Below are 19,490 nucleotides of genomic sequence, written 5' to 3' on the forward strand. Positions count from 1 at the left end.
AATTGCTGAAATTTTGTGAAAGTAAAACGTATGTTTTATTCAACTTAGAGTGACATTTTCAAAAGCACCTTGTATTGGTATCACTCTGTTCCCTGTGAAGTCCAGACCTTTTGAGATTCCCAGTCCTACACAGCTTTTCCCACACAAAATAAGCCAGGGATGATTTTCTTTCTATCTCACCCTATAATGATAACTAATACTGTATTTCAATGAATTTCAAACAAGGGTCTATTCCTGATAATTAATGATCATTTGAATTCAGACCTTCACTCATGCCAGAGAGATATTAATCTTCAGAAAATGACCTCTCTCTCACTCCTCGCTGTCTAAAGAATAACTCTCTACTATGGTAAAAACTTCTTATTTACAATACTGAATAATGTAATATATTTTTAAAAAACAACAACAAACAGAGGCTCAGGATAACCTTTCTATCAATCCCTAGCAACCTGCTCTTATGTATGGCATCATGAATATAAGTCTAAGCTTATTTGTAAAAAATATTTTAAAAATATTATGGAATGAGTCCTATGCAAAACTCACACGAAAAAATCCACATATAAACTATACTCCACAACAGACGATTAGTCTCTTAGGTTCATAAATTTTATGCACATATTTCTGTTGACTTGACTGGTTATATTTAGATGTACACATCTTACTGATTTTTGAAGCAATATGAGGTCACAACTAGACTACACAACACATGTACTGTGGTACACATGCATAGGAGTTCATATCTCTGTTATCCAACCTGCACACCTCCTTTCCCTCACCCTGAACAGGAAGCAAGGAGAGGACAATAGGCTCCCACCTTTTCCTGGATGCAACCAAAGCAATGGGAGGATTAAAAATCAATATGGCATTGGGCTGCCACATCAGCCTGTCTTTCTTCAACTTTATGGTGCTGGAGCTACCTACTCAATTGCATGGCCAACTACTTTCACTCAGATGTAGTAAGTGTTTGTTCTTAACATTGTACTTCATTATGCTTGGGCATCCTATCATGCAAGGCCTTCAAAAGCAGCTGGGTCAGGATTCATCCTTTAATAGTCATGACAGCTGCCAAGCCAGAGCACTGATTGAAACAAATGGCTGTTGCACATGCAAACAAACACACCTCTCACCTGGAGGCTGCAGCTACTCCAGGACATTTATAAAAGACATTTGGAAAAATGGGCTGAAAGTTGGGTATCAAATCTAGAACTACCCTTGAAAACCTTACAGCACCCTCACCAATCAATCAGACACACATGGCTGTGGTGGGTAGAACCTGGATTTCTGAAGCAAAACTTTCAGCAGCTGAAGACACTGAGGTGGATGGTGGAGTTTCGTCTGACACCACCCTTAACTGTGCAGAGGCAGATGCAAAGATCATTTTATTTGGCAGTAGTATTAAGAGCACATATCCAAGATCTGTCATGTATCTAGGAATCTATCAAGGATCTATCTAGCAATGTGTGTTCAGAGGCTGCTCAAAAGCAGTTTATGGATCAGAGACAAATTCAAGCAGTTTCAAGAAGGATCTCCCTTGTTTCTCAGAAGCGTAAGAGTGCTGAATGAACATTAACTGCAGAAGCTTGTTGCCAAACTAAGGCATCATTCTTTCCTATCAATACAGCAAAAAGAAACATTCTGGCAGTTTCTCTTGATTAGAAATAAAAAGGCTTGAAACTCTTGATTCTGTTAAGAGTAATTTTATAGGCCTAAGCTATAAAACTAATTTGACTGAACTAAAAATTCCATCCATTTATACTTCCTAGAAGGCAGCAGGGCCATCACATGTAACCTGTTGTGGAAGACCGATGAAACAGATTCCTCCAAAATTTTACAAAGTTTGAATTAAATACACCTCTCTCTGTGCGGTAGTCTAAAAAAAAACCTGAGGTTTGTATTGCAATTAACCACAATGAACACTTTGGTCGTATTCCAATATTCTTACAAATAGCATACAAAACACTAGCTCTACTGTGAGAAAAACGTAAATCATTTTTCAAAGAATAATTTAATCATTTACCTGTGCTTTTTCTTGCAGTAGACCAAAAGGTTATCAAAAAGAAAAAATATCCGCTCTTGGATATTTCCTGCTGAAATTTTCAGAAGTAGTCCACTTCTCAGCATTTCTGTGCATGTATCTGTGATGTTGGACCCCTAAAATCAATTGGAAAGAGATGATCTTTTTATTCTGTGTGAAATGAAGGATTCTGCAGTTATTACGGATACAGTTTCTTATACAAACTTAGAACTGTAACAACTCTCTGAAAACATCAAGAAGAAAAACCATGGTAATTTACACTGTGATTAACTAATAATTTGTAATGTTTACTTAATGATGCTTAACTCAAGTTTTGTATTCATCTAGCATTATCATGAGTTGGGGGAGGGCTTTTTGAGTGAATTGAGTTTAATCACGGAAGTTTCCAAATACAACATACATACCTGTGCACAAGACTTCTCCTAAAAGACCAGGCCAGCTTTAAAAAATATAACTCTTATCCTCAGCAGCATTACTATTTAGTCCGAAATGTATGAAAAAGGGGCTTTAAAAGTATTTATGCCAAGACGAACTTGGAAGCTGAAGTAACCTGGAACTTCAAAATCATTAAGGATATGTATTTCTACACTAAATAAAATGAAACAAAAAATCAAAACAAAAATGAGCAGAATTTAAAATGCAGGCCAAGTTAATGCTCATACATACAGCTAAAACTTCCTAGCATGCTTCCGGTTAATATATTCTGAAACCATGAGAATTTTGCTAAGCTTTAGCTGTTTGGGGTGAAATTTCCCATGCTTTCATTTTTGCTTCAGATAGATCATTCTTTTATGTGAAAACAAGGCAGGCACTCTCAAAAGGGTTCATGAAAAAGAATCAGCTTTAACAAAGGATAACATTTTGCTCCAAATATTTCTGTGACAAAGTCCTGGCCTTATAAAGAGAAATTATCCTCTCAAGGAAGCCTGCCTTGAATTCAGAGATGTATTTTGCTGTTCCAAAAATCCATGCCCCTTTGCCTTGAATTTCATGGAAATGTCCACATGCTCCCATGGGACAGAGCTCCTGTCCACTTGTTAAATGCATCAAGACATGTGATCATATTTATCCATACTTATGCACACTAGCTGTATTGAGCATACGCCCATGGTTCAAAGAATTTCATAACTTCAGGAACATTCAAGCTGGTGGAAAACCTGAAAAAGCCTGGGCATGACTCCTTTCATCCACATACGTTCTGAATGACTTACGCTTGCAATAGCTGTAGTTACTTCTTCTTATTGACCTAACCACACTGGCCCAAAGAAAAATGCACTCAATTAAGAGCCAGGAAGTAATCATGGGTTCTACTTTCAGCTCTTCCTTTTACTGTTTATCCTTTGCAAGTCACATCCCTGAATATTGAGCAATAACTCACAGTCTGTTTTAAGGAGGAAGCATACTGTTTACAGATATGATAACAGAGGTTTCACAGGTATAACAGTGGACAGAATTCAGGCTTCTAAATAAAACCATTTAGGTATTACCGTAAACTAATCACTCTCTTTCCATTTAGGATCAAATGAGCCAAAAATGAATGCCATCTATAGCCACTTGACCATACCCTCCCTTCCTAAGAAAGAATAAGCACCAGAAGTTGGCATACTAATTTTACAGTTTTATTTGAAAGCGAGCATGGAAACAACGTAAAAGCACACCCAGTAATATAAATTACACATACAGTTATGGCTGTATTTAATACTTGCTGAGCAAAATTACAGAACAGCAAGTCATTTCCCTCCATTCTATTTCATTGCATCTCTGTATTAGTAAGAGTAACCAATTCCCCAGGCTGCTTTTGAAAATTGTTGGAATGGTACTGCCTAATTATTTGCATTTTAAAAGGCTAGATTGTTTTAAGGCTTCCCCCCGCCCCCCCCCCCCCCCCCAAAAAAGAAACCCACTTTAGCTTTGCTGGAAAACTAGAACTTTTGTAAAGAAGCAAAAAAATTCAGCTTAAAGCTTCAAAACTACATATGGCAGTTTCAGTTTTTTTACAAAAGGATGTATTTTTTCACCAAAGGGTTTCACAAAAACATTTTTTATTTTTATTGAGAAACTTCATTTACAATGTAGAGAAATATAACCTTTCTTCCAACAGTTCTAGTAAGGTTTGCCACTATGTGAGAATCATATCATAAAATACCATGATTTATACATATGCTAAATGGATAGGTTACCTGAATTCTCAAGATTTGACTCATTCATGACTGAAGTCCAATGCTGTAATATGACAGTGAGTATTACCTGTATTACATTACCCTTTGCTATTACTGTTCTTTTTACTTTCCTCCTTTTCTAACATAAACTGCTAGATAAAAATGTTCTACAGATACTTTCTTCCCTTGGAGTTCTCCCATCCAAATACTGAACAGTGTTAACTTTACTTGTCATACACCCTTTGACAAGATCACAACCCATGGTGGTTTGGCTGCAGGTCAGTGTTTTGTTTTCCCTTGTATCCCCAAGGGAATAACACAACAGGACCAGAAGTCAGCTCTGTCTGTCCTACATAAGCCAGGCAGTGCAGATTTTTTTTAAGTTCTTTAACACTGTTAGGGCCAGCCTGTTTCTAGAATTTGTGTGGGCATGGAATTGGAAAGGAAAAGAGAGAAAGAACAAATGATGTAAAAGTACTGCTGTCTCTACACCTGGGGTTAGCAGTCCTCTCCACCATATGCCTTAAAGACAAAAAACAGCCCAAAGAAGGATAAAGCAGAGAGAGCATACACATAATCACCATAGAATTCAAAGGAGGAACAACAATTGTAATAACTTCTTCATGAAGTTATTACACCTTGAACCTCCACAGGGGTTTACAGCAGGCATGCCCAAGCTACAGTTTATGTATCCAACCCACTAAGGTAATTCATTTATCTACCTCCAAGCTGTCCCTCTGATGGGGGAAAGTTCCAGGCTTTGATAACAAATAAGAGATCACCCTTATTCCAGAAGCATGAGTGCACATACTGCACAGGTAAAACCAAACTACACAGGCATACAGGCAATGTTTTTGGAACAATTCAAGTTAACTGCTCATGCACAGCTGAAGTGTACCGTGCCTACACTGTCTGTCAAGTGATGCGCCAGAGCAAGGAGTGAGAAACTTACAGGGACTCTTGAGACTCCAAATCATGGAAGCATTCCAACTGGAAGGGACCACAAGAGGTCTCAAGGCCAATCTCTGGCTCAGATAGAGTCAGCTATGAGATCAGACCATGCTGCTCAGGGTTTTATCCAGCTGGGGCTCAAAAGCCCTCAAGGACAGAGAACTGCACAACTTCTCTGGACTGCCTGTTCCACTGCTTGATTACAGTCACGGTGAAAAAGATTTTCCTCATATCCAGTTGGAATTTCTCTTGTTTCAATTTATTGCTATTGTCTCTTGTCCTCTTACCATGTACCACTGTGAAAAGCCTGGCTCCATCTTCTTCATGACCTCCTTGTCTGTACTGGCAGGCTGCTGTTAGGTCCCTCCCGAAGCTGTCTCTTCTGCAGGCTGAACAAGCCCAAGTTGCTCAGCCCCTCCTCATAGGGCAAGTGCTCCAGCCCCCAACCATCTTGGTGGTAGCTGCAGAACTTATTCCACTTGATGATCTTTTGTGTACTGGGGCCTCAAAATTGGACACAGTATTCTGGATGCTGTTCAATGAGTGCTGAGCACAGGTGAATAATCATTTTCCTCAGTCTACTAGCTATGCTGGCTCTACAGTCCTCTGTAGAATGCAGCACACTGTAGAGGCATGAAGACCTCCAGGTCCTTCTCAGCAGAGCAACTGCCCAGCCAGTCCATCCCCAGCCTGCACTGCTGCAAGGGGTTTTTCCTTCCCAGATGCAGGACTTGGCATTTGTCTTGCTGAGTTTCATAATGCTCCTGTCAGCCCATTCCTCCAGTTTGTCTAGGTCCCTCTGAGTGGTCGCCCTGCTCTCAAGTGTATTCACTGCTCCCCACTCCCTCCTCACAAAATTCACCGTCTGCAAACTTGACAACAGTGACTCAGGGTGACTCCATTGCCTCCTCCAGGTCATTGATTACAATGCTAAACAGTACAAGTCCCAAAGGAGACCCCCGAGGTACTACACTTGCCCCAGGCAACTAGGTACAGTTGCCCATTATCATGACCCATTTACCACTACCCTCTGAGTCTGACCATCCACCTATGCTGCAATAGCCCAACTTGGATGCAAGAATACTTCAGGAGACCGTGTTGAAAGCCTTGCTAAAGGCTGCCCTTGTCCACAAACCCAGTCATTTCATCACAGAAGGCAATCAGGTTGGTTAGGCATGATTTGCCCTTGGTAAATCCATGCTGACAGTTCCAAATCACCTTTTACTTCATCTGTCCAGAAATGTGTTCCAAGAACTCACTCACAATTTTCCCAGGGCCTAAATGCAGCTGGCAGGGCTGTATTTTCCCTGATTGTCCCTTTGACCTTTTTGAAGATAGGTGAAACATTTGCCTCTCTCTGGCCATCAGGGATCTCCCCTGATGTCCAGGACCTTTCAAAGATGACAGAGGATAGCTTCTTCATGACATGGGCCAGCTCTTGCCATGCCCCCAGATGCAGTCCACCTGATCTCACAGATTTGTATGGGTGGGGTTCTTTCAAGTAATCAAAGTCAGTGGGACTTAGGCCTCTAACCCTTCTAGATACCAATGAAAATCTCAGGAAAATAAAACATTCTCAATGCTCCACACAGCTTTCAAATAGAGATTCAATGTAGAAAATTCAAACAGATCCAATGCATCATTTTCAGAAAAATATGATCCCCAGTACAGTCTTAAAATGTGGCCACTGGTAAGCTACAATATTTTGATCTCAGAAACAATGATATCACAAGTATTTCTAGGGTTTTTTGTGCTTGTTTCCTAATGAAAAGACAGTCAAAACATTTTTATCACATAAAAAGCAGTTATAGTTTCTTACTGCGGAAAAGTTTATCCCATACTGGAAAACCCCATACTGGAAAGACAATAACTAATCAATCAAAAAAAACCCTTTTGTGAAACCTTAGTGATCCTTAGTTAATTAATATCTATCAGGAAAAGTAATAAAATAATATTAATTATAATAGAAATGATGAATCAGATATAATCAACCAAGTCAGCAAATTAATTGAAATAATTACACTGAAATGGAATTTTTCAAATTCCAGTGCCACACACTCTGAACAGAAGACTTTATTTGTCCCTGAAATTAGATTAAAAAGCCCACAGGCAACATGCAAGTTCAAAACATTGTGTATGAATATTCCTAATTTTTAAATTAAGAATTTTCGTACAAAGCTAAAATAATAATCTCTATTAAGAGAAAATATAAGAGGAATTCGAAGCTTTAAGGTGAAAATATGATTGGCACAAAAAATCTCATATGAGAAACCCTTCAGGTAAGTATAAAAATATTACTAAAACATTCCAACACAAACATGTTTTCATTACGTGTTTGAATTGAAACTAAAAATTTCACATATGAGCAATTTGAATCTGAAAAGGTACTTTCAATGCAGTTTTTCATGAAAATGTACATTTATAGTCAGGGCTTGCAGAAGAAGATCATAGCTGTTCATCCTAAATATAAAATTACTGCTACTATGCTACAATTCATGTTTCTATATATTAAAAGTACCTACAATTACAGCTGGTGGAGAATTTTCAGTGAAATGAGAATTTGAAAATGGTACATATTATGGAAGCAAACCAGTTTTAACAATCTTCCAACAAAACACATGAAGGATTCAGTTGGAAAAAAATGACCTGAAAAGTAGGCTTATACTGTGAATTTAGACTAGTTTTCCTCCATCTCTCCTATTCAGCCACTGAAGACTCTAAATGTCTAATTGTAGAATAGTCCTGTCCAGTGGGTCAAACTGGGGCCGAGGACTCTAAGATTTTCCAGGATACATGTACGGAAATTAAAAGCTCATAGGAATCTCAGAGCTTCCGGGCTCTTGTGTGACATACTGTGTAAAACTGGCTCCCAACAACCCTTGGCTGTCAGTTGTGTATCAGTCTACTAAGGCCATGGCTCAGCCAAAAGTTTGAAGTGTGGGCTACTAGGACCATATCACAAAATAAATACTTTTAAAATGTACTGGGAAGAGAGAGACGCTCTGAAATTTAAAACACTCTTTCTCATTCTGAAGTCATTAAATATTCACCTTTGATATTAAAAAATTTCCTTCATTACCATGAGTTCAAAAGCAGCATTTGTTATATTTAGTATTTTATCTGTTAAAAAAGCTACTTACACATGTATTTTGGGTGAATTTCAGACTTCATATATGGAGGTTTGACTTTACTGATTCAGAGATTATCACTTTAACAGTGATAAAGCAAAGAAATTGCCAATTAGGATATAAAGTTATTCTTTATTCCTTGCACATGTGCATAGAAAGTAGAAATAAAACACGGGAAAGAGCTAAAAATTCTGAAGTTTAAAATAGAAATCTCTATTCAAATACTACTTGATGATATGGTAGAACGGAAACCCTGCAAGCGACAGAATACCCCATGCTATTGTTACTTAGTTGGCCTGTGACTCAAACTGGGTTGTTCCATTTTCAGATTACAACAAATGCAACAGTCTTATTTTTCTTCTTTCACTGCAACATCCACGCAGATTCTACTGACAGACTCTTTCAGTCGCTGAGCCATTCTACCAGCTGAGACAGCCACCTACGCAAGTTCTGAACACAGTCCAATAAATTTAACCACTTAGGAAATTAAGTGAGAAAGTCATTATACTCAAAATTTTCTTTCTTGAAACAGATGTTCCATTTTTCCATAAATCTGTATTTTTATCATAACAAACACAAGCTTCATTTCATGACACTTATGTATAGGAATTCAAGTCATGCTTTGATCAGATTCTAAAAATAGCCTTTTTTTGCTTTCCTTCTAGCTGGGGCCAAGCAATGTGCTAAGCATTTCCTTCTGGTAGGAAATCTCCAACAATTTTGCCTCTTTATTTTTAGGCTATGCAGAAAACCAGATGTTTATTTAATTAAATCCACTCTCATACATTGCATTCAGAAATTTTGTTGTTGTTGTTGGGAACCCTCTAAAATATTGTTAGCTCTTACGAATGCTCTGGAATTCATACCATTTCAAGGACTAAACCCATTTTATGTTTGGAAAGGATGATCATACTAAGATCAGGGCAATTTTCCCAGACTGGGAATCCTATAGTTGCCATATGATAATATCAAATCTGATCAGCTAAACTACAATAAACATGACATAACCCTACTGAAAACATATGGCTTTTAAAGACAATTTCAGAGTTCAAGTGCAGTAGAATCCTAAAATTAAATCCGGGAAAAAAAATCAATGTTGGAAGGAAATTAGTGTTTTGAGGTTCACAGTACACATTCTGAGCACAGAAAGAATAGGTCTATATATCTTACATGTTTCTGTCCACATTGTTATCTTTGCTTGGTAACATATTTTCAAGAGCAAAATATTTACTACTCTATATCTTATTAAGGAGTCAGAAGAAATTTAATACAGGAAAATGGTTTCCCTTTTCAGGAATAAAGGTTTGAGAACAGTCAATTCTGAAGCAACATTTCCTAACTGATGTTAGACATGACTCTGCTACACTAGCTGTAGCACTACATTAACTATAGCACAAGACTAGCGTTCAAGACAGAACATTGATTGTAACTGATACACTGCATTAAACAAGCTGTTCTTAAATTAGGTTCCTGAGTTGCTCAATTTTCAAATTAACAGCTATGCTACTGTATGCAAATAAATATTAAAAAATTACAGTAAGAGTTCCAAAATTTTTCATTTAAGCTTTTAGTCTCTGTCCAATCATAAACCAACTTAATTTTTTTTATTTGTGGTGAGGTTTCAATAAACAAGCTATGCAATGGACTGCAAGTGTATACTATTCACATAATTACAAAAAACTTGTATCAAATTCCTGCATTCTTTCTATTACGCACAAAGTAGAAGGGATGCCAAAACACTTTTACTTGACTGTGTTCATTAAGATGCATTTGGAAATCTCTCTAAAACTCAAGATGCTGAAAGCACATATAAGAATTTCAATCAATATAGAAGTAGATGAGTTTACTGAAAAGATAAAAATAATAGAAAGAATAAAGTCAGCTATAGGTAACAAGGATTTAGCAAGTTTCTCTTGCCTTGAAATGTTTGTAACATAAGCATCAACTTGCTAGTGCTTCTACCATCAAGCTGTTGCACAAGCATGCCTAACACATTTTTATGTTTATGTGTACCAATCTGTCCAAGTAATAGCTGACAACAGCAAGCTCAGGCTAATTACAGAAAAAAATTGTGTTTTTACCTAGTCTATACAAGCCACCCTTAAGGTATTTTCTTCTTTTGGAAAGTGTAAGGTCAACTAGACCTCTCAATTATAACATGTAGAGCTTTACTTTATGTAAGTAGTCTTTCCTTTTCCAAAATCCTGCAAACAATATCATAGCACAAGTACACATGCTATCATTTATCATTTGTTTTTATCTGCTTTTCTTTTTTTTTTTAGACTGAGGATTACGCCTGAATGCAGAAAGATTGTCTGAATACAGACCAGCAACTATAAAACTTCTGTATGTGCTAAGATTCCTTCTTTCGAGCCACTGTGAATTTTTGTGGAGTGTGCTGTATCAGTACTGTAGCAAAGAAATCTGAAAACTACTGTGCCCCAAACTCTGGCATAAGAGGATTTCTCCTGCTCTAAATTATACCAACCCCAATTAGAGATATGGAGGAGTTAGTCATTAAAGTGCTGCTGCACTGTAAAGGAAAAATACTCTAAATAATACATTTCAAATCCCACAGCATACTCAAAAAACATGAAGGATTTTGATTAAAGTAAGACTAGTTGCTTAATCCATGTTTAAAATGAATCAAATCTTCCAACACTGCTCAATTAACAATAAACCAAAAGTTTGCACAAGTCTACAGATGAGGAGACTTCATCTGGAGCAAAAGAGGAAATAGTTCTATAGTGTCATGGATGGTATTTTGGGGGGTTCTTTGTTCAGAAAAATTTTTACGCTCCTTTAGGACAGTGGCTTGTTCTAGCTGAGCCCTTCTGGAAGGCAGGGGGAGACAAATCTCTGCTGGAAAGTACAGGCCGTTTTTAGGCAGAGCAGGTTCAACAAACAGCAAGTGTGGTAAGCAGGAGGAATATAACATAAAATTGAGAACCTACAGCACAAGGATAGAGTACAGGGAACCAGCAGGGGAAATTTCTGGGGGGACCAAGAAGATGCTGTACAAAATTTGCTGCCACTGAGAAAGCACTGCCTAGCGTCAGAGACCCACCACCTCAGAAACAGAGGGGAGAGAAAAGGTCTGTATATAAAACTATTTTTGATTTCTGTCACTTTAACCTATTACTATGCCTATCTAATTGATTATGCATATCTAACTGATTATTCTAGTCAATATTCTAATGTTTGAAGTCTTCAGTCTTTTGGGGGAGCTCTGTCAGATGAAGTTCAGGCAGGTCCATCTCAAAGCTCTGTCTGATTCCAAGTCTGACCAAACTCCCTAGCATTTTCTTCTCTTCCCACTGTATGAAGGCAATCTCCCACCAAATAGCAGAAAGATTAGGTCTCAAGCTTAGCAGACTATGTGCAACCAATATATTTTTCTTGGTACCTTTTCCAGCCAGCACACCTTCCACAAAGCAAAAAAATCATCTATCCACATCAGCTGTCCCTCCCTTCCCACGTCCAAGATTAGGATGGGATTTGGGGGCAGAGCTTGGGAGATTGTATTAGCCATCGCTTTAGAATGAGAAACACATGATCCTCTCGCTATCAAGTTTGCCAGCCTACAAGCTGGTCACAAATCTTGTAGCTAACAGTCAAGTTGTTAATACTTGGTAGGTAGCCAGAGTGGGTGATTAATTGAAGGTCTACTATCTGTTACAGAATTTTTGCAAACTGAAAAATGTTCTTAAGGAAGTATTTAAGGAAGTAAAATCTGAGAGCAGCAGATAGATTGTGATTTATATGCACGTTTGTGTGCATGTGTGTGCACACAGAATATTGACTATTTGCATCAATGCACAAGTCAAACACTAAATATTTCCTATCTTTCCTGGAGGTCCACTGCTCTATCTAGCAGTGCTCAGTAATGGACAACACCATTTATATAGCAGTTCATAGAGTAGATCTTAAATAAAAGCTGTTATTTCACAGAAGGATTCGGGAGGTCCCAGTATCTCAGAATCACAAAAGCACACCTGTTGAAAATTTCATACTTGTAAAATTATATTACTCCCTCCTCAACATACAAAGCAACACATCTTGTGTTACCTCCCATCCTTCAACATGAGACTGCCATTCTTCCAAAAACTCTAGTTTTTCCATTTGTCTCTTGGCCTCATTTATATTGGAGCAGACAGCTTTCATGGCTTGGAGGGCTTCCATTAATGCTGCATAGTCACTGTGTTTCCTTGGAGTCCGCTTCAGTAACTCCTGTTTAGACATTAAAAAAAAAGAAAAAAAAAGAAAAAAAAAAGAAATCTGTCTTTGATCTCTAAATGTATATTACAGGAGGCTTAAATTGACTGGGGTACAAAACCAAAGAGTAAACAGACTTCTCTTTTATTAGGTGGAAAAGTAGTACAGCATTGCATCCTAGTAAGACACTAAAACTTGAAGAAGTAACTAATAATAAAAATAAATGCTACTTAGAAAAAAGTTTGTATTTCAGATACTTTTCTCCCCCAAAATAGATGTTGAGCTTTGGCTGTTTTTATATTCCATGGGATGGAACTGTTCAAAAAGATCATTCCACTTAAAAATATGTATTTACTAATGTCAGAATTAACACCTGCCTTTCCAGCAACTTAGGACAAAAAACATATTTCTTTAACCCCATGCTACTGTTCAATCTAGCATAATATTCCAGAGCAGTGAACAATAGTTCAGGTGACACATTGATTTAGTGTCGCTGGTAATGGTAGCCACCCTAAAAAACAAGGTGGGGGGGGAGTTGCCAGTAATCATATAAAGCCACCCTCAGTTTCCCGTCTCAAACTGCCAACTACCCATTTACAGCTGGACTGATTAAGGGCGACCTTCAGTGTATATCCTGATTGCAGCTTGGATACATTCTCTCTGGAGCCATAGCTAAAGGCCTTAACTCTGCTGCCACCACACCTTGTATTTAGATTTATTTTAGCTACAATTGATTTCAGTGTATCCCTACTGTAATTCATTAGTCAGTTTCCTCTGTTTTGTTTGCAGACTCTTCATTCAACAAATAGAATACAAAAATAATTTTTAAATAGGCCAAGGGAACTGTAAAAGCAGAGTCGTGAGATGACTCAAACCTCATTGCAATTACTGTCTTCTTGTTTTTAAAAAATCTTTACTTTAACATGTTTATTTTAATTTTGTATGTCAGTGCAATGAAATGCAGATGCCTCATAGCTGGCAATGTTTCGCATCTAAACTCACATATGTATTATTAAAAATAACTGTCAAATAATCAGCTTTCAAGTAACTTTTAAAGCAGAATCTCTTCTTGCTTTTTCCTCAACCCTTTAAACAATAAACAATATTAAATTCATATCTGTTAATAAACAATATTAAATTCATATCTGTTAAGTATAAGTTTGTTTTAAATATACACTTTTGTGATGATTCTATAATTTCCTAACATAAGAAAATTTTAATAATTAAGAGGCTTGAATATCTAATGTTTATCAGCATATTTAACATTATTAAGTTTTAAGCCATAATAAGACAAGAAAGGCATAAACATACAAATACAAACATGCATAGAACCACCTACAGCATCTTAGTGTTACTCCAAAATGTTTCTTATGTATCATTTTTGTAAATATTTTCCACTTCCAGTTTACTAATGTTAACTTAGAATCAGCAAAGCAAAGCATGTTGGTAACAACTCTGTTATCTAAGGCATTTAAGCAAGCACATGGCCAAATCCAACTTAAATCACTCTCATTAAACTCACTTAAATGTCTGGCTTCCTTTCAACAATGAAGAGGAAACCTTACTATTAGATTTAGAAAGGAGCTGATAATTTTCACCCAGCCAAACTCCTTGGTCTTTTTAATACTGATGTCAGGAGACTTGCCATTGGCTTTAATGAGAGCAAGACCAGGTCCAATATCTAATAAAGAGATTATTCACTGCATAAAGACCAGGTCCAATATCTAATAAAGAGATTATTCACTGCCTTAAGAGATTGTTCCTGCAGTTCTGAAATATGCTTAGCAACCAGTTTTATATAGCGAGTACAAAGTCTTAGATAACGAACTCGTAGTACCTTCAAAAGAAGGGGATACTTGCATATTCTCTGTATTGGCGTTACTAGATACCCCTCCAATGGCACATCTGTGTTCTTACGTCCTCCAAGCAGCATGCAATTCTGTAGTACAAACAATTTCAAAAATTACTAAAAAATTCTGAGAAAATTACATTTTCTCAAACCATGAGTTCTGTATGAGTTAAGAGAGGAGTGCATTACTTTTCATTAATCTCTAGTAGACAGCAAGTTTCTAAAACATAAACAATTGCCATTAAAAATCATCAGAAATAAAGGCAAGGGCATATGCATACAGAAATACTGGCTAACCTATACATAAATTACATATGCATCTATTAAATATATCATGAGGTAGGTTTGCAAAACTGTCACAAGAATAGGCTTGAACACACGCACAGGCAGGTACACTATCACACACAACAGAGAAGCTGCAATGCAGATATGCAGGCATTTTTTCCCCAAGGCTACCCTATTCATCCAGGCTGATTAAGAGACTAGCCTTTTGTTTTTATGCTGACCATAAAAGACAATAAACAAAATGCTGAAAATATACTTTCACACTTCAATAAACAAAAATAAGAAGAACTCAGGGCGATCATCGCAGGTGCTGTTGGTTCCAAAGGTGTGCTAGAGATGGTAAGTAGCACTAAAGATGGCCATCCTAACACACAAAAAGTCTTTTGTCTATATACTTCCATATGAAAAAGTGATGTGCACTGAATAAAATATCTTTAGTCATGAGCTAAAGAGTATATGAGTTTTGACAATACATCCACCCATGGAAGCCGAGAATATATGCAATATCTGGTGGAAGCATCCACAAAAAAAAACAGCTGAGAGAAAGAGAAATGAATATGAGCTACTTGAGATAATCAAGTATGCAAGAGGCATCACAGAAAATATTTGAAAATGCTGGAATTAAAGTGTAAGTACATACAGACCTACAGTAAAAATGGAAATTATTTTACGGAGCAATCAGAAGGAATTGTGATGCAATGGTATGAGATGACCTAAAGCTTCAAAAAGCAAGATGTCTAAACTGAGAACACTAAAAAAAGCAGATTAACACAGCCAGACAGTATGTTGACACAGGCCACATATCAGGACACAGACACATTTTTGATGGAACGGGGCAACACAACTAGGTGGCTGTTCCCCTTAACACATAACTCACAATACACATACCCAATAGCCAGTGCTACTAGTGGGACCTGTATGCTCACCCTTAAATCTGTGCTTTGTATTCCTAATTAATCATCTTCTGGTTTATACTAGATTAGGTCATTTATCCTAAAGGTTCTCACTTTAACAGCCAAACACAAAAAGGTTTACTGAAAAGGACTGACTAACAAGATAATAGCAATGTAGACTACAGGTTTACATAATGTTTGTCATTATACTTATGGGTTTTAAGGCCTGGCTTCAACTCCGTATTATTTACAGATAATCACAACTCTGTAATGACCTAAACTGTTTTGTCTGGCTAGAAAGCTTCAATTTATTTTCAAGCTGAGCAGTCTGACCTCCTTTTCTCTAGGTTAGACTGCTGCAGCTTATCCTACAGATGTGTGCTGAATCTCTAAGGAACCCAAGGCAGATGTGGAACCCCTCCACATGTCCCCAGGAGTACATGACACCGATACATCATGAACTGCTGTAACTGCACACTGCAAACCTTTCTCACAACATAAGCTCTTTTCAGTCTTTCTCAGGAATATTTGGCTTTTTGTCTCTGAAGGTAGCATTCACCCCTTCTTCTTGATTCTGACCATGCTGCTGGTGCTTTGCTGATAGTGTCTTTTGCTTAAGTCCACTCTTAGTTCCAAAATACTTCAATCAGATTTGATCATTCTCATGTTTGATATCATATCAGAGGGCACCTTCTCAGACATTTAAGTACCAGTACAATATGCCATACATTTCAAAACTGACTTTGTTATCGCAGGATGCCATAAAGTAAAATACAAAAACCAGTCTATTCTGAATTTTCCTTTTAACAAATAAAGTTAACTATTGAGAAACTCCATATTGAACACTGATTTTGTTGTGGGAAAATCATGAGGACTGTCATACTTAACATTTTAAAACCTCCTCAATGGGCTTGTAAAATGAAAGACCAACTGTGTAGCTGTTTCTTTGACCTCAGATTAAGCCAGTGTCTAAGCTCAGGACGCCTCTAGCAAAACATTTTTTCCATTTGGCACAGCCATAGCTACAGTATCAGAATGTGGACAGTCTTTTCAGAAGTTTGGACCAGAAAAAAGGGCAGTCTTTCCTACACCACCCCTTCTCCACCCCTCCTCATGTATCTTATCCTATTCTTTTTTTCTTTCTCCAGCCACTGCTGGATTTACACCCTTGTCTCTCGGTCAGCAAGCTCAAGGCACACTGCCTTGCTATTTTATGCACAGATCTAGACTTAGCAGTGAAAATGCGATGTACTCAGCCCCTTCCTCTAGCAATATTACCCTCAAGTGAAAGTGCCCTCTAAACAATTGCAGGGGTGCTCATAGTTGTTACATGGTAGAGTAAATAATGCTAACAGTTCACTGCCCAGTCAAATAATACTAAGTTAGAATACCAGTTCAAAATATATTTACCAAAAGAAAAGTCCGCACTGTTCTTATTTTGTTAAGGTCAAGCAGAACTTTCTGTGCCTTCTCATGGTTACTGCAGTATTCATCATAGATACGGAATTTCTCTTTCTGCAGAAACAAAGAAATACCTTGTTCTTGTCATTTTGATTTTTTTTAAACAAACAACACATACAATGCACACTTTTGAAGACCAAATAGCTAACAGAGTCTTCATTTGGGAAGGTCAGCTCCTCTTCTTATGTTTACTATTTTAGGTCCAGCCCTTTTTGTACTTTTTATTTCCGCTTTTAATTAGAATTGTAAAGTTGAACAGTCTGGAAATATCGCTTGAGCATTTTCTGAAAAATTTCAGAGGCCAGACTATCACAAAAACACAGGATGAAAAAACACTAAGAAAATGCACAACTAGTTCCATATTTGCAGACATCATTACCTGTTATGCATGCACACTTGTTTGCAAATGTGATCCACACTTCTGCATAGTCAAAAACTTGTCACTCCACTTCCGCAAATTTTTTCCACTAACCATTAACAATTTTCTGCTCCACAATGAATAAATATAGACTTAGCAAACAAATGCCACTCTAAGCACAGAGAAGAATGAAACCTAGACTTTTTCTTAGGCCCATGACGGAAAACAAACTAACTGGTCCTCATTTTGCAGAGGTTTGTAACAATGATATCCTTGTGTTCAAACAGGAAAAATAATGCTGCTAGAAGGTAACTGCTACAGGACATACAAACATACTGGAGGTGTAAGAAGTAAAATATCTTCACAGTCAAGAACCATAGAAGCATTTTATCCAACCAACACAATTCTTTGCTAAATATTCACATTTTTGTGTAGAATCAAGGGGAACTAAACCTAAGTCTATTATTATTGTCCCCATCTCATACTCATCTTTTCCTCATTCCACCAGCTCACATACTGGCACCAGAAAGCTTCCCCCATCCTCCAGGACTATGTGTGTCAGCCTTGGCTGACATCCACTTCTAAAGCATGTTACCCAGCAGGGACGTACACCCAAACGAGCTCTACTGAAAGACACAACCCTTGGGCCCAGCAGGTGCCACAGCCCCTGCCCATCCCAAGGCCAGAGTTACACTGCTATAGCACCTCAGCATTCCCTTACCTGTCCCTGCCTTTTTTTTTTTTTTTTTGGGGGGGGGGGGGGACAGGCAATGACAGTAAACAAGAAGTGACCTTAAAGTACTCTTAATTATGCAATCAAGTCATAATTTGTCCTCCTGACTTTGTACACTCACCACCATGTCAGTAATTAATAAAAACAACCAGAAAGGAAAAACAAGTGAAATAAAAGGCTGTAATAAAAGGTAGCATACATAATGAAGAAAGCAAGTTCCCACTTCATGCAGTGCATTAGGTTCTGGTTGCAAGCATTCCTCTACCAGAGACAGGAAATTTCTGTGAACTGCAAGGATATCTTCGATATTTGAAAACAACATCTGTAAAAGAATAAAGCATACATAAATAAAACAATAGATATAAAAGAAAAGGAACATGCAATTAGAAAACTAACCTTAACTGTCTCCTCTGTGACATTTTTATCCACTTTGGCTGTTGCACACTGGATCATTCGGTGAAGGAAAGCCTGCACGAGACAAGAAAAACAAGGAAACCATTATTTCAGAAAGATTAGAACAACTTTTGGCATTTTACGCTTGTAATTTGCTTCCCAACTTTCTTACACGTTGGTTATAGAAGTGCGTTAGAATATTATTCTGAATTTCAAACAAATATTTTACTTATAAAGCATCTAGTAACTCTTTTATCCTAACATGATATAAAATCCTATCTACACAGAGTGTGAAAAGAGCTAAACAGTGCAATATTAATGAAACTGAAAAACTGAACATTCTTTGAGGGACAATTTCACTCATACTACAATCAGGCAAGAGCAAAATGAGTCTTTTTCAAAATCTAGCACTAGCACTTTTTAAATTTACTACAAGAAAAGCAGAAATGAGCCCTTAATTTCTAAATCAAAACTAGTCTTGAGATACTATTAAGAAGTGTAATATTTACCATAGTAACCACAAGCAAGATTTCTGACATATTAGTAATCAAACCTATTGTACAGTAAATTGGCTTAAACAACTGTCAGCTACACCTGGTTCTGCTTATGAAAACATTCAGTCTCCCTCCCCAACAATCTCATTTTTGGGGATCAAATCAGAAGTTAGTAATACCATTAATGAAATACCAAAACAGTATATTTTCTTATATTTCACTTTTAAGAATTGGAAATAACAACAACAAGATATGTACAGTAAGAGTCATTTCCAAATGAAATAAATCACATTCCAAATAACAAGTTTATCATTAATATTTACAAATTCATTCTTTTACAAATGACTAAGGTACATTCTGAAAATATCTACATACTGAAGACTAAAATCTTACATCACTAATTCTTAACATGGACATGCATATTCTTTAGCCATCAAAAACTGGCACCACAGTTGCACAAATGTCATTTCTTTCGTAACGATTTAGCTTCAAGTCACTGTGTATTGTATACAGTATACAAACTCATCTAAATTCTG

The 19,490-nt window shown here is 37.2% G+C and overlaps 1 protein-coding gene across 1 annotated transcript in view; it reads right to left on the reverse strand.

The window, feature by feature from the left end:
• Nucleotides 1-19,490, reverse strand: part of PREX2 (phosphatidylinositol-3,4,5-trisphosphate dependent Rac exchange factor 2) — a 183,957-nt gene that overhangs the window by 118,033 nt on the left and 46,434 nt on the right. Inside the window, exons 3-8 of the mRNA XM_026115194.2 lie at nucleotides 18,464-18,535; nucleotides 18,267-18,389; nucleotides 16,926-17,030; nucleotides 14,326-14,427; nucleotides 12,342-12,503; nucleotides 2,018-2,151 (exon numbers count right to left, since the gene is read on the reverse strand). Coding sequence (XP_025970979.2) covers nucleotides 2,018-2,151; nucleotides 12,342-12,503; nucleotides 14,326-14,427; nucleotides 16,926-17,030; nucleotides 18,267-18,389; nucleotides 18,464-18,535 — 698 coding nt within the window. The remainder of the gene's footprint in view (nucleotides 1-2,017; nucleotides 2,152-12,341; nucleotides 12,504-14,325; nucleotides 14,428-16,925; nucleotides 17,031-18,266; nucleotides 18,390-18,463; nucleotides 18,536-19,490) is intronic.

The sequence above is a fragment of the Dromaius novaehollandiae genome, chromosome 2 (assembly GCF_036370855.1).
Source record: "Dromaius novaehollandiae isolate bDroNov1 chromosome 2, bDroNov1.hap1, whole genome shotgun sequence".
NCBI classification, from domain to species: Eukaryota; Metazoa; Chordata; class Aves; order Casuariiformes; family Dromaiidae; genus Dromaius; species Dromaius novaehollandiae.